The following is a 15397-nucleotide window of genomic DNA, read 5'->3' on the forward strand; positions in this document are numbered from 1 at the left end:
AAAATACTTTTAAAAAGATATAACTACTGAGTTTCTCTACGATAAAACATAGAAAACTTAATAAACCAAATTCTAATAATAAATACGACCATAAAAATAAATATAATATGTTATAATATGATGGGGTCCTTTAACAAATTCACACTTTATAAAAAAAATTACAATAATAATTGTAAGTTTATCTTTGGCTTAAAATAAACAATATTTTTCTTTTTAATGTTTTCAGATACCTATATACCTATTTATTAATGAATACAGTTGAAGATGCTGCAAAGCCTAAAAATACTGGGAATTCCCTTAAAACTAGTAAGGCTGTGCGCACACGGCAAAGCGAAGTTTCGGATTCATCCGCCAAACGTCGTTTGCGTTTTGTTTCCGGGCCGATTGCGATTCAAATGCGTCAATATCTCGACGATGCTGTCCAAGAGAAAACACATATTTCAAGGGGATTCATAAACGCCTTTTTTTTGAAACTGCACCCTGCTGCGAGAGTATTTATCTTTCATTACAGTGGCGTACAAGGGTAAATAAATAAATATAAAAATATCAGTACCTACCTACATACATATTGTATTGTACCTACCAGTGGCGAAGGGTGGAGGTAGGCTGTTGAGATCCGCCATAAATATTGCACACTAAACTTTGTCAGTTATACATACTTGTTTTCATTGAAATAAGACTACATTTTACAGATGGTGATGGTAAGTTTTTAAAATTCAATTAAACCCAGCGAAAACCAAGCCATAATAGGTAACAGTCAAAAAATACTCGTATATCTATAAAATATCTAAGATTATGCAATTAAATCATACATAAAATTGGATATTTTATAGATAGAATAATATTTTTTATCTATTATAGTTTGGTTTAGGCATAGCTTGATGAATTAAAAAAATGAACCAACAATATGTATAATACGTACTTATTCTTAATCTAACGAAAACAAATAAGTAAGAATGAAAAAATGTGCATAATTTTGTCATATCGCCTAAAATATACCAATACTATTATGGTTTGGTAAGACAGGGTTTAATTGATTTTTAAAATCCAACCAATACCATTTGTAAATTATATTATTTCAATAAAAACATAAGTATACATTTCACTGAAAAAGGTTATTGTGCACTATTTATGGCGGATCTTAACAGCCTACTTCCACCCTTCGCCACTGGTACCTACATTTATTTTCCCACTATTGCTTCTTTTGGAACTGGACTGTTTTATATCGAAAGCGTTTTGAAAATTACCTATTATTGAGCCTTTTATGTATCATCATCAACTTTGTCTGATTAATAATAATTAATAATAATAAGTACTGATGGAGTTTGAATTTAAATTCTAATTAATTTAAGTTTTGTACTATTCCATTTGGGTATTTTTTGCGACCAGGCTTTTGCCTTTCAGCATCTTGCGCACTCGCCAATGGCAAATACACATTGACATCAAATTCTTGCTTATTAATAGGTACAATAAAAAAAGATTATAACTTAATACACGAAGAAAGGGTAAAAACCTTATTACCTAGATACCTACTAAGTAAAGGATTAAGTAGGTATAAAAACATAATATTTTGAATAATTTGAATATTTGCAGTGTTTCTAAAAACATGTTGTAAATACTATTAATACATTCGGTAGGTAAGCAGTTTTACAAAATAAAATAAAAAGTTGTGACACAGCACAGCTATGAGAAGAAGTTTATCACCAGAAGAAAGGCTCGCCATAACCATTATTATTTATTTTGTAGTATGTACTTATTTAATTAATTTTTTTATTAGTTGACACTTTTATCTTCTATAGATACAATAAAATGGAAACGGGTACTAATATTAATATATTGAAGTGAGAATAATGAATACCTACCTACTATTATTGATAGGTATGTGCCTGTGTACTTATATAGGTATATGTATATTTATATTAATTATTGTTTTTTTGTTATAATATATTAGTTGCGATTACTGACAATAAAATTTAGATAATTTATCTATTCAGCCGCTACAGTACCATATTAAATTACATATTTAAAAAAAGTTGGCAGTTATCAATTCAAAACACCTCATAAAAAATAGATTGAAATTTTAGTAGTTACACTAACACAAAATTACCTGATATAGTCTCATTAAAATAGCTATCTTTTTAATAATATTAAAATTTATTTATTTATTTATTATTATTTATAAAAAAAAAGAGTATTACGGCATTACAGCTTTTGGCCAATGCGCCATAATACATAATACATATAAATATATAAAAATATCTTAATTACAAATAACAACTAATATGACAAGAAAGTGGAAAAGACAGCATGTGTAAATATTAAAGAAATATGACAATATATACAATTATAAATTTATCCTATTTAAAACGTCTACAAACATTATATAATTAATAAAAAACAAATCAACCTTTATGGTGCCATCAAATAAGCTAATTGCACGATACACAGCATCATGAAACATAGCATCTGTCCTGCGACGAGGTATCTTGAAGACCGTGGAGCTGCGAGTGATATTGGTGGGAACATGAAAATTAATATTTGCCAGTATATGCGGATTGTAAATGAACCCACGAAGAAGTAAAAAGAAATGCTTTAAAAGAACAATCACTCTTCGGGTAGACAGGGATTGTATTGATAGCATACCCAGAAGAAAACGAGTCGGGAAATTCATTTTATTGTCATTATCATAAGGAAAGAACCCGTATGTTCTTAAGTAGAGAAATCTAAGAAATCTATTGTGGACTCGATCCAGCTTAATTGTGTGCATGAACCTATTAGGACTCCAAATAATGCTGGCATATTCAAGAATACTCAACACAAATGATACGTATAATGTACGTAGCACTCGGACGTTTTCGAATGATTTTGAAACCCTCATAACAAAACCAAGCATTTTGCTAGATCTAGTACTGATGTTAAGAATATGCTGATTGAAAGTGAACTTTGTATCATACAATACTCCCAAATCTTTTATCTCCGTTACCCTACTCAATATTATACCAGACAATGTGTATGGGAACAATAAGGTGTGCCTTGAACGATTGAATGAAATAATATTACATTTGGAGGTAGCGAATTCAAGTTTATTTAAGATAGACCATTGCGAGATAGCATCTAGGTCAGACTGCAACATCGCACAGCATAATGGGGTTTCAATAGTTCGAAAAAGTTTAAGATCATCTGCGAATAGCAACCAAGAAGAATTGGTTATAACTTTGACAATATCATCAAAAAATATTAAAAACAAAATTGGGCCAAGATTTGAACCTTGAGGAACACCAGAGTTTGTTCTAAAAATCCGCGATTCATTCCCATGGTAATCAACAAATTGACGGCGATTTTTCAAATAAGAAGCAAAAAAACATATTATACTATATGACGCGCCAAATGTACAAAGCTTTTGTAATAAAATATCGTGATCAACACGATCAAATGCCTTGGAAATATCTGTGTACACAGAATCAACTTGAATTGACTTATCCATAGAATTTGAAATAAAATTATTATACACTATAAGATTTGTTACTGTGGACCGCCTAAGTCGAAAACCATGCTGCGAATCGGAGAGGCGAGAGTCTATTTGACGGTTGATGTTTATATGTAATATCGATTCAAATAATTTACATGGAGCCGAAAGAACTGCTATTGGCCTATAGTTAGAGATCTCTGATCTAGATCCCTTTTTATGAAGTGGCCTTAGGCGGGTTATTTTCCATGCATCAGGAAAAGTGCTGGATGCTATGATTAAATTAAATATATGTTTAAGCGGAAAGGATATATGTTCGTAACAGCCCTTAACCACATAAGGTGGCAAGCCATCTGGACCAAATGAACTTTTGGGAGACAAATTTGAAAACCCATATTCCATATCTTTCTCGTCAAAAGCTGAGATTTGAATATCTTGCGTTGCAGACGAAGGACCAGCAGAATCGGGGTCAAGTAGCGGTTCTATTGAGCTATAAAGTGATTCAAAATGCTTAGCAAATGCATCAGATATAACATGGTTCTCTATAGGATCATTATTCAACGTCATCATGGCATTGTCTTTTGTAGTACTAAATGTAGCTATTGAATTCTAAGCAATAGTATTCTATTGGAAATATGAACAGATTTTAAGGGGAGATATTTCAAATGTTTATTTATAATATGTTTTAAATGTTTATTTGATAAAAGATACAATAGGTATAATAATATATTACATTGTTCTAACAAATTATATACAAAAAATCTATAAAATATTTTAATTAAATTATATTTGTTTTTCCCCCATTGCATAAACGCCACTGTGAAATTCTTGATGACACTAATTAAGAAAGAAGGAGGATTTTTTCAAATTTTTCGGACTAAAGTAATAAATTATGTCGTACAATATGTGCCTTATTGTGTTCGGCCCCTTGTGACCCCTAAAGAATTTATTTATTGCACTATCCGAAGAATAAAAAAAAACCTTTTTTTTGTCTCAAGAGTCCAGTGGCGAACTAAGATAAATAAAATATAAAAAAATATAACATGTAAACAACACCTACATATTATTAAGTATTTCTTTTTTACCATTTTACGTAAATTTAATTTTTCCATTATTGCTTGATTTGGAAGAGAATTGTTTACGAGAAATGACATTTTAATACGCTTACCTACCGAATGTATTAATAGTATTTACAACAGGTTTTTTAGAAACACTGCAAATATTCAAATTATTCAAAATATTATGTTTTTATACCTACTTAATCCTTTACTTAGTAGGTATCTAGGTAATAAGGTTTTTACCCTTTCTTCGTGTATTAAGTTATAATCTTTTTTTATTGTACCTATTAATAAGCAAGAATTTGATGTCAATGTGTATTTGCCATTGGCGAGTGCGCAAGATGCTGAAAGGCAAAAGCCTGGTCGCAAAAAATACCCAAATGGAATAGTACAAAACTTAAATTAATTAGAATTTAAATTCAAACTCCATCAGTACTTATTATTATTAATTATTATTAATCAGACAAAGTTGATGATGATACATAAAAGGCTCAATAATAGGTAATTTTCAAAACGCTTTCGATATAAAACAGTCCAGTTCCAAAAGAAGCAATAGTGGGAAAATAAATGTAGGTACCAGTGGCGAAGGGTGGAAGTAGGCTGTTAAGATCCGCCATAAATAGTGCACAATAACCTTTTTCAGTGAAATGTATACTTATGTTTTTATTGAAATAATATAATTTACAAATGGTATTGGTTGGATTTTAAAAATCAATTAAACCCTGTCTTACCAAACCATAATAGTATTGGTATATTTTAGGCGATATGACAAAATTATGCACATTTTTTCATTCTTACTTATTTGTTTTCGTTAGATTAAGAATAAGTACGTATTATACATATTGTTGGTTCATTTTTTTAATTCATCAAGCTATGCCTAAACCAAACTATAATAGATAAAAAATATTATTCTATCTATAAAATATCCAATTTTATGTATGATTTAATTGCATAATCTTAGATATTTTATAGATATACGAGTATTTTTTGACTGTTACCTATTATGGCTTGGTTTTCGCTGGGTTTAATTGAATTTTAAAAACTTACCATCACCATCTGTAAAATGTAGTCTTATTTCAATGAAAACAAGTATGTATAACTGACAAAGTTTAGTGTGCAATATTTATGGCGGATCTCAACAGCCTACCTCCACCCTTCGCTACTGGTAGGTACAATACAATATGTATGTAGGTAGGTACTGATATTTTTATATTTATTTATTTACCCTTGTACGCCACTGTAATGAAAGATAAATACTCTCGCAGCAGGGTGCAGTTTCAAAAAAAAGGCGTTTATGAATCCCCTTGAAATCTGTGTTTTCTCTTGGACAGCATCGTCGAGATATTGACGCATTTGAATCGCAATCGGCCCGGAAACAAAACGCAAACGACGTTTGGCGGATGAATCCGAAACTTCGCTTTGCCGTCTGCGCGCAGCCTAAGGCTAATAAAGACCACACTGGTCACTGACGGATACTCAAGCAGTTGTCACTGTGCAAAATGAGCAAACTGAAAGCTTCAAAATCGAATCAGGTGTGAGACAAGGGGATGCGCTATCCACTATGGTATTTAACCTTGTAGTGGAATCCATAGCTCGTGAAACCAACATAAGAGGATGGGTAGATAACAGTACAACGCAGATGTGCGCTTATGCTGACAACATAGTAATTACAAGCAGATCCAAACAGAGGATGATCGACCATGGTGGTACTATGAAAATAAAAGCAGAAAACGCTGGGCTGCAAATTAACCAGTCAAAAACTAAATATATGGTCAGCACACGCGATCATGTACCGCTGCAGAGTATAGACATAGGCCAGCATGCATATGAAAGGGTGGACAAGTTCACGTATCTCGGATCCAGCCTAAATACCCAAAAAAGACAGCAGAGGAGATAAAAATCCGCCTTATCTCCGGGAATAAATGCTGGCATGCCTGAAAGCGGCTGGTGGGGTCGAAAATTCTAGGCCGAAGAAGTAAACTTCTAATTTATAAAACAATTATAAGGCCAGTGATCACTTATGGCTGTGAGACTTGGTGCTTAACTCAAAACGAGGAAAACAAATTAGCTGTCTCCGAGCGCAAAATACTCCGCAAAATCTTTGGACCCACTTTGGAAAATGAGAACTACAGAATAAAAATGAAGTATGAACCACGAGTTGGAAGAGCTGATTGAACAGCAAACAATCATAAGATACTGTAAGTCCCAAAGACTACGATGGGCGGGACATGTGCAGAGAATGCCTGAAGTTAGAGCGCCAAGGATCATGACGAAGTGGCTACCCCAACGGAAGAGACCCAGAGGCCGTCCAAGAAGGAGATGGGCTGACGCCGTAGAAGTGGACTGGCTTCATATAGGAAGACTCGGTAACTGGAGAAGTGTGGCGAGAGACTGGATTGAGTGGAGAGTGGTTATGGAGGAGGCCAAATCCCACCCCGGGATGTAGCGCCGTGGAAGAAGAAGAATTTGAAATTGTAAAGTATCAAAAAATTGTCTCAAATTGCAACCTTCGTATTTTTCCGCTAGGTGCCTCTGGTAGGTAAAGACATCACCTTAAGTGATATATTATTGTTAGAATAACCCTGCAGATAGCAATAGTCACAATTGTTCAAGAAAGGAACTAATAGAGAAATACTCACCCAAAGTTGTTCCAAGATTAGATCGCTTGCTGTAGCACTTGTTTCCCATCGTGATGGTGGTAATAATTAATTGTCACTATTAGAGTAATATATTATTTCTTCTTTCAAAGCTTCTCGGTAGCGTGAGAACCTCCATCAGCATCCGTCACATACAGCTGCCAAGAAATATACCTGAAAAGAAAGACTTGTATTATTATGAAACACAAGTTATAGGTAATGATATAGATATAAAGTTCGTTATTTATGTACCATTGAGCTGATGAAACCAGAGCATTGGAGCGAAGCTCGGAGCAGGAGCACGAAGCATTAGAGCAATGAGATTTTACCCGGAGCAGGAGCGGAGCCGGAGCACCGAAAATGTGTAGTGCTCCACTGCTTCGGATGTTTTTTTATTTTTAAATTTTCTTCCTAAAATATGGCAACAATTTTTGACAAAAGAGGCAAATAATGAGAGCCGATTTGCTGTAGGAATATCAAATTGAGCTTAAATATTGGGACCATATGGTTCATATGGGTCATACTAATTTATGGCTACGGCCGTATGTTGTAGCTAAACCACTGGGGAATGCCAAAAGAAATGGCGTATTTCAAAAAAACACTACCTTATTCTTAGGTCAATAATTATTATAAAGCAATCATTATTCGTAGGATGTTTATCAGACTTGAATGGTCAAAGACATAGCTTATAATTAGTATCTTTATAATTATCTTCAAATGTGTTAATCGTGCCCATTTTTGAATAATAAAATGCCTAATTCTTGTCAAATTTGGGATCCAAAAGATTATAAAATATATTTTTTTATCGTAAATAATATGTCACTATATAATGTTAACATTAATTTTACTAATGGTTTCATAAATGCGTTTAAAAATTAATAAACCCAAAAAATCTTAACACCGCTTCACATGGACGTAGTGAAATATGACTATATTCTAACTAAAACATTAGAGCGAGAGTTTTAAAAGAATACTATTTTATGTAATAAAAAATACTTTATGCAGTCATCAAATGTTTAAAATAAATATAAAGGATAATAAGGCTTCATAATATTATATAAATAGATTATCTACAACGTTTAAAGAATGTCCAGGATCATGCTTTGAAAATGCTATAAAAGCTCCATTTTGACCTACGCTGAGCATGTCCCCCCTTAAGGGGGATCCTATATGCAAACAGAGAACCTAGCGGAAAAATACGAAGCTTGCAATTTGAATTTTTGTTTTGATAATTTTCAATTTCAACTGTATTAATTATTAATACATATGTTTCTGAAAACATTAAAAAGATTTTTTTTTTAATTCAAAGATAAACTGACAATTGTAAAAAAAATGTAATAAAACGTGAATTCGTTGCAGGGTCACATCTTATTATTACATTATATTTTATGGTCATATTTATTATTTTTTATTTATCTTAATTTTATTTTTTATTATATTATTTTTTTTATTATAAATTTTTGACGTTTAGATTATTGACTAATTCATAGTTTTCATATATTTTATATTTATTTTAAAAAACATCGATTTTTATAAAAAATGTGTTTTCAGTGTTTTCAAAATTATGTATGTTCAATAATTAGAATGTTACATTCTTAAATCTTGTGAATTATTCGTTGAATAAAAAAATAGTTAATATACCATTATTGTACAAATTTATTATTGACAACGATCTTCATTGCTGATAACTGCAATCCTCAACTTTGACAATAAACTAAATAATTACAGGATAAAAATAACTTTTTATATATAATATAATATACGTTTTTAAATTTTCTGTTGAATCACATAAACTTGACTAGCTTAAACGATCAAAAAAATTTGTATTTTTTCATAGAAATAATACTGAAATGTCATTTTGACACTCATATTGATTTCCATAATAACGCACGTATATATTAATAATTTAGTTGCTAGGACCCCATACCCTAGCAACCAATAACAGTAGATTGGATTACGGATTTCTTCCGAAATAACTTTTCATACAAAACAGAATTAACTGAAAATGAATTTAATTCTACTTAAAGATCGCTAAAAGTATTTAAAAAATGCATTTGCGTCGTGTTCTGATATATTCTAAAAGTTTCAAATGTCTAGCTAGTCGGGAAGCTAGTTAAAAATCGATTGCAAGATTTGTATCGGACAAACAACCACCGGACAAATAAGAATACGACCTAATAAAAACGTTGTAAAATAATAATAAAATAAAAAATCAATCGCCACCGTTACTGTTTGCTATTTAATGATAATATATTGTATAAGTAATTACAATGTGTATTACAATGAATTGAATTCATTATTATCGTGTCCGGAAACTTGTACGTATGCAGGTCGCCGTAGCCGTATCACACTTCATCGTGAAATGTTGTATCTGAAATATATGTATACGACCCAGTATAGTACTGACACAAAATGTCTAAATAAAACACGGTTCTTGTCTGTTACACTATACAGGAAGCCAGCAATAGCCGATATACTGGATTATTTGTTAGGTTAGGTTAGGTTTTCGTTCTTGAATTTTGTCAAAATCAGCTATGAAAATTGAATTAATGTTCATATTGAATCTAATAAAATTGGAGACCGTATAGTAGGTATACGGTCATCTCTTTCCGATAAGAAAGCTCACGGCGAACTGTGCCACGGTGAAATGTTTTACGTACAATTTACATGTATGTAAGCGTAACCTATTATTATATTGGGCTGCTTGATAAAAATACACATTGTTGTTATTTCGATATGTAAAGAAAAAAATAATTTTACTAAATTACATGGCGATAGCGCACTACAGTTTCAGATAAATAATTATAACTCGTAAGTTTAGTCATAATAATTGCTGCACAATTATGAGAATCTCGTAGGTAGATACATACATCCGCAAAAAATACGTCAATGGCAAACGCGATAGCAACGGGTTTTTTTTTTAAATATGCATGGAAAATGTCTATCATATTTTATGTTTGATATGGATACTAGGACCATTTTATTCTTTATTTTTAGCGCGCTGTCTCATAGATTCTTCTTGACTGCCTCTCAGACCTCACAAGGTTTCAGTTAGAAGAAAAGGTAGGAAAAAAAAAAAAAAAAAAAAATTATTAGTCATATGTATGTGTTTTCACTGAACAAAGACGACAATTTACAGATGGTGTTAGTTAGTTTTTTAAATTCAATTAAACACTGCGAAAACCAACTCATAATAGATAATAGTCAAAAAATAATCATCTATCTATAAAATATCTAAAAATATGCTATTATACCTCACATAATTTTGGATATTTTATAGATATAATAATATATTATTTTATCTATTATAGTTTGGTTTATGATATGGCTTAATGATTTTTTTAAAACAAACAACACATATTGTGTAATAATATTATGTATTCTTAACTCAACGAAAACAAATAAGTATTATTTTGTCGAATAGCCCATAACATAACATATCAAAACTATTATGGTTAAATTTAGATAAGGTTTAATTGATTTTTAAAAACAAACCAACCGCATCTGTAATAATTATTGTAATCTTGGTTCAATAAAAACAAATACGAATGGCTGACAAAGTTTAATGTGCACTATTTTTTGTCAACCTTCGCCACTGGTAGATAGATACGTCGGAGAAATGGTCTCTTATCTTTATCTCGATTGGTAGCGTGGAAAAGCTAAAAAACTCACTAATCCACTTTTTAATAAAAGATTTTCTACTGGAATCTTGGCAAAGTTAAAAAAGATTAGGTAGGTACATTAGCAGATTATGAGTGAAAAATGTCAATATATTGGCAAGTCAAAGGAGTATAAAAAAGCCATCTACCGACTTCTAAATAGAAAATTCTAGCTCAGTATGTAATTATATTAAATACCGTTTTCTGTCAGGGGAGATGCTTTTCGGTCCAATTGTTAATTCAAAGTTTGATATTTTCATACATTTCGATACATCATTATCACACACTAAGGTTACCTATATTAGGTTGGGGTAGGTTTGGTTAGGTTAGGTTGGGTGCGGTCTAAAAACAAAATTATCAAATTCAAATCAAATCAAATTTCAAAATCAAATTTATTTATTTTACATATAATGAACATAACAAATTATATATTCAAAGCGTTCACGACATGAGATAAAATAAGTGTTAATAATTAAAAAAAAAAAAAAATACGGAGAGTTGTGAGTTAATAATACAATAAGTAATAAAATAAGAAATAAAATAAGAAAAGAGATAAAATAACAAAAATAACAAAATAAAAGTAGATGGAAGCACGCAGAGTGAACTTTGATAGACCCTATCTAAAAAAACTTATTAAACAACGTCCACCTTAATTCACCTCACGTAAGTGGAATATATCAATATCCGAAGTGATTTCATTAAACATGGTTATTGCCCTCCCAATTGGCATTACTAATGGCAGGTTAGTTCTGCACCGTGGGAGAACAAACAACGGATGCCCACGATTCCTAAGGTAATTTATTATTAGAGACACACAAGCCAACACCACCAAGAATGGCAGAGTTCACATTTACGCCGCGTATAAGTCTGAAAAAATATGTAGCTAAATAAAGATCCCTTCTAAATTTTAAGCTACAGTATGTAAGCATCCCTAAGAGAAAATCAGTCGGATAGAGCCACGGATAATATCCATACAGCCAGTGACGTCCCGTGGGGGTAGGCAGATTGAGCGTCGCTTGGGGGCGGCAGTTGCTCGAAGGGCGGCAAATCGAGGAGAATCTTTTGGTATATCGTTCATGAGAAAGCAATACCTCGTATGCCACATGACACTTTTGATGAAAAAAAATCTACATTATCTCTATGTTTCCATCAAATTTATCACGTATTTTTCGTATTCTACTATTAATCTTAATAGTGATATGCAAAAAATTAAGAATTTTATGCCTTGATAGTGACTAGAGAGAGTTTTCTTCATCTCGTGTTTTGTGGCATACGAGTTATTGTTATCTCATGAGCGATATATAGAAATAGCTACCTAAACTGAGTAGGTACTTAATAACGAAAATATCTTTCATTTAAAAAATCAGTTCACTGGTTGGAAACAAAATGCATTAATTAACGTAAAAGGTTTAACAGGGCTGTATTTTTTTATCGGGTTCGTGATGTCTAGTTCACTTCCGTTTCCCTTCGACGTCCTTAGTGACCAGTAACGACACGAACACGGATGATAAAAAATATTGTATACAAAAATGGGGCGGCATTATGGTGCTTCCCAGGGGCGGCATTTTGTCTAGGGACGTCACTGCATACAGCCGAAAGTAAAGGAGTCTTAAAAACTCTTTTTGGACTCTCTCCAACATAAGGCCGTACTTCAACTGATGTGGGGCCCAAACGACAGAGCCACTCTCAAGTCTGCTTCTAGCTAAGGAGTTATAGAGAATTTTTAGTACCGTAACATCCGAAAAGACCCGGGAAGTACGCAAGACAAAGCCCAACATCTTTAGCGCCTTTTTACAAATGGTATCTATATGAACACTAGACGTCAGTTTACTGTCAAACGTAAGTGATTCCAAGATCTTTTATGGATGATATTCGCGAGAGAACTCTGCCATGCATCGAATACTGGAAAAACAATACTCGTGAGGCTTTAGTAAAAGATAAAACATTGCATTTTCCCCAATCTAATATATTATCTATATCAAGTTGGAGTTGACGACAATCGTCCAAGGTGACAACTTAATGAAGAATGAAGAGTTTCAAGTCATCAGCAAACAATAAAAACATAGCATTTTTAATTACCGATGCTATGTCATTTATAAAAATCGTGAACAGCAATGGCCCCAAGTGTAAGCCTTGAGACACACCTGAAAATGTTTCAAATGTCGGTGACTGATAAAGGCCGTACGATACCTATTGTTGACGATTCTTAAAATAACTCCCGAATAACCTGAGAAATCGATCAGACAATCCAATTAGTTGGAGTTTTTCCATTAGAATATCGTGATCGACTCTGTCAAATGCCTTCGAGAAATCATTGTAAGAACAGTCAACCTGGCTGACACATAATCAGTAAATACCATCAGGTTTGTTTCCGTTGAACGGCCTGCCCTAAATCCATGCTGCTCATTCATTATAAATGACTCAATCCTTGGAGAAATCATTCTGTGCATGATCATCTCAAGAACTTTTGCTGGTGCATAGAGAACAGCTACCGGCCTACAAGGTCATGCGGTCATCTGCGGCACAATTGCTAGAAATTACTATGGATACATATTATATGAGATCATAATTCCAAGGAGGAATAAACGAAATATTTGAATAAAAAATGTTGTTCAATGTAACATAAAAATTCAAAGAATGCATTAAAAACATTGCAACTGTTACATTGGTACGTATGGATTAGGTACTTACATAGGCTTCTGCTTCAAACACGGGATACAAAGGATAATCTTATATTATTATAATACTTTTAAGCACGAGTCAATCTTCTAATTTATATTATGTTCTTTATAGTTAAGTAGAATAAACCTGATGCGTCCATATATTAAGCCGCACTGATAATCCCGAGGTTACACTTTATTGTCTATGTACTATTAATTAGTGAAAACTCTTTTAAATGCTTACCTATATAAATGGTATTCAATGTTAATATCTATTTTTTTTATAATGAACTGATGAAAATGTGACAATTTATTATAACATTGTAATAGTTTATCTTCAAAATGTATATTAAGACACAATTAGTATTAGCTTGAAAAGTTCACGATCGCACATTTATTAGGGTAGATACTTATTAATATTTTTGAAAAAAATGATTTGCGAAAATTTTTACTGCACTAAAGTTGATTAAAAAAACCCGACGTCGCAACTCGCATGGAATCAAACTGAAAATGAAAATCGAACTGACTCACTATAAACATTATCTTTGTTTATCTATATAAATATATAAAAATGAATGCTTGCATGTTTGTCCCGTATAAATTCCTATACCATTCATCCGATTGCGATGAAACTTTGGTGAGTTGTTGTGTGTACACCCAAGGAGGTTTCTGAATTAAAAAAACCATCTTCTTCCGCTTCTTCTTCTTCATTATATCTTCTTTTATTCGTATGGTTCCTATACCGTTCATCCGATAAAAATGAAACTTTTATCAGTTGTTGTGCGCAAACCCGCGAAGATTTTTGAATAATTAGTTCAACCATCTTCTTCTTCTTCTTCTTCTATTCGTATGCGTTCTTATACCATTCATCCGATAGGTGAATGCGTGAAAGGTGATCCTTTGGTGTGTTAATTATTATAGTATATGTCTGTTACCGAAAGTTGAGGCGATCACAGATACGAAAGATTGTGTTAATTGGTGTATTTTTGAAGAATGCAGAATTCTTTTACAGGCTGTTCCTTTTTTTATTAGTTCAATTTTTTTTCCTAAATCAAAATAAAGAATCTCCCTTTTTAAAAGTCGATTTAAAATTTTGAAACATCATGTTAGTAAGCAATGCGTCTGTGTGAGTATTCTGGTCGCCTCAACTCTGGTTGTGCTACATATTCCTACGACCAAAATTAATAGTGAGGCATTTCTCAAAAAACTATACTTAAAATATGTGGCTGTTTTGAAATAAATATTTATAAATATTTAAAAATTATAGAATTTTCGCATAAGCGGCATCAGTGACATCTCTAGGCAAAGTGTCGTCCTTAACTTGACTTATAATGCCACCTCTTTCATTTTTAGTTTCTATAATAGTCTAAAAACCATTTCGGTACCTACCTAACTAGTCAATTATTTTATTATTCATTTCCGGCTATCTTAAACTTACAAATACCTACACCAAAAATCTTTAAATTAACATAATCACTACCTATCTACGAGTACCAAGTATTAGAGTACTACGGCATGTCCACGAAACCCACTCTCAAACAGTGGTGGTTTTAGGTACGTGGATCCTTATAGCACCAATACAGGTATGGATGCACCCTTTTTTTAAATTTGGCTTTGCGATAAACCGTCATTACAATATGTAGTACAATAGGTATTATAATACAATAATAGTTATGTCGTCAGGATTTCTTATGCTTCGGTTATTTTCTAAACTAACATTTCGATACTTGCTAGTAAATCGACCGCTTCGTCTGCTAGATGGGAAACCGCCACTGATCTCAACTCAAAAGTTGTAATATTATTGTATTCGTTCCTTCGTTCGCCACCCTTTACAATGGCTTATGGCCCCCACATCCTGAAGCGGGCCCTCAGGCCAGGTTGTTGGCGCCTCCCTACCTATCCCCAAGGAACCCTAATG

General features: G+C 32.4%; 1 protein-coding gene across 1 annotated transcript in view; it reads right to left on the reverse strand.

The window, feature by feature from the left end:
- The window catches only part of LOC147063187 (tyrosine-protein kinase Src64B-like), a 29472-nt gene extending 15481 nt beyond the window's left edge, over positions 1-13991 (reverse strand). The window contains exons 1-2 of the mRNA XM_085959535.1: positions 13511-13991; positions 7164-7334 (exon numbers count right to left, since the gene is read on the reverse strand). Coding sequence (XP_085815661.1) covers positions 7164-7212 — 49 coding nt within the window. The 5' untranslated portion in view covers positions 7213-7334; positions 13511-13991. The remainder of the gene's footprint in view (positions 1-7163; positions 7335-13510) is intronic.
- Positions 13992-15397: the final 1406 nt, after the last annotated feature.

This window comes from Rhyacophila brunnea, unplaced genomic scaffold (genome assembly GCF_057557595.1).
Source record: "Rhyacophila brunnea isolate RB1 unplaced genomic scaffold, BYU_Rbru_1.0 scaffold_9, whole genome shotgun sequence".
NCBI classification, from domain to species: Eukaryota; Metazoa; Arthropoda; class Insecta; order Trichoptera; family Rhyacophilidae; genus Rhyacophila; species Rhyacophila brunnea.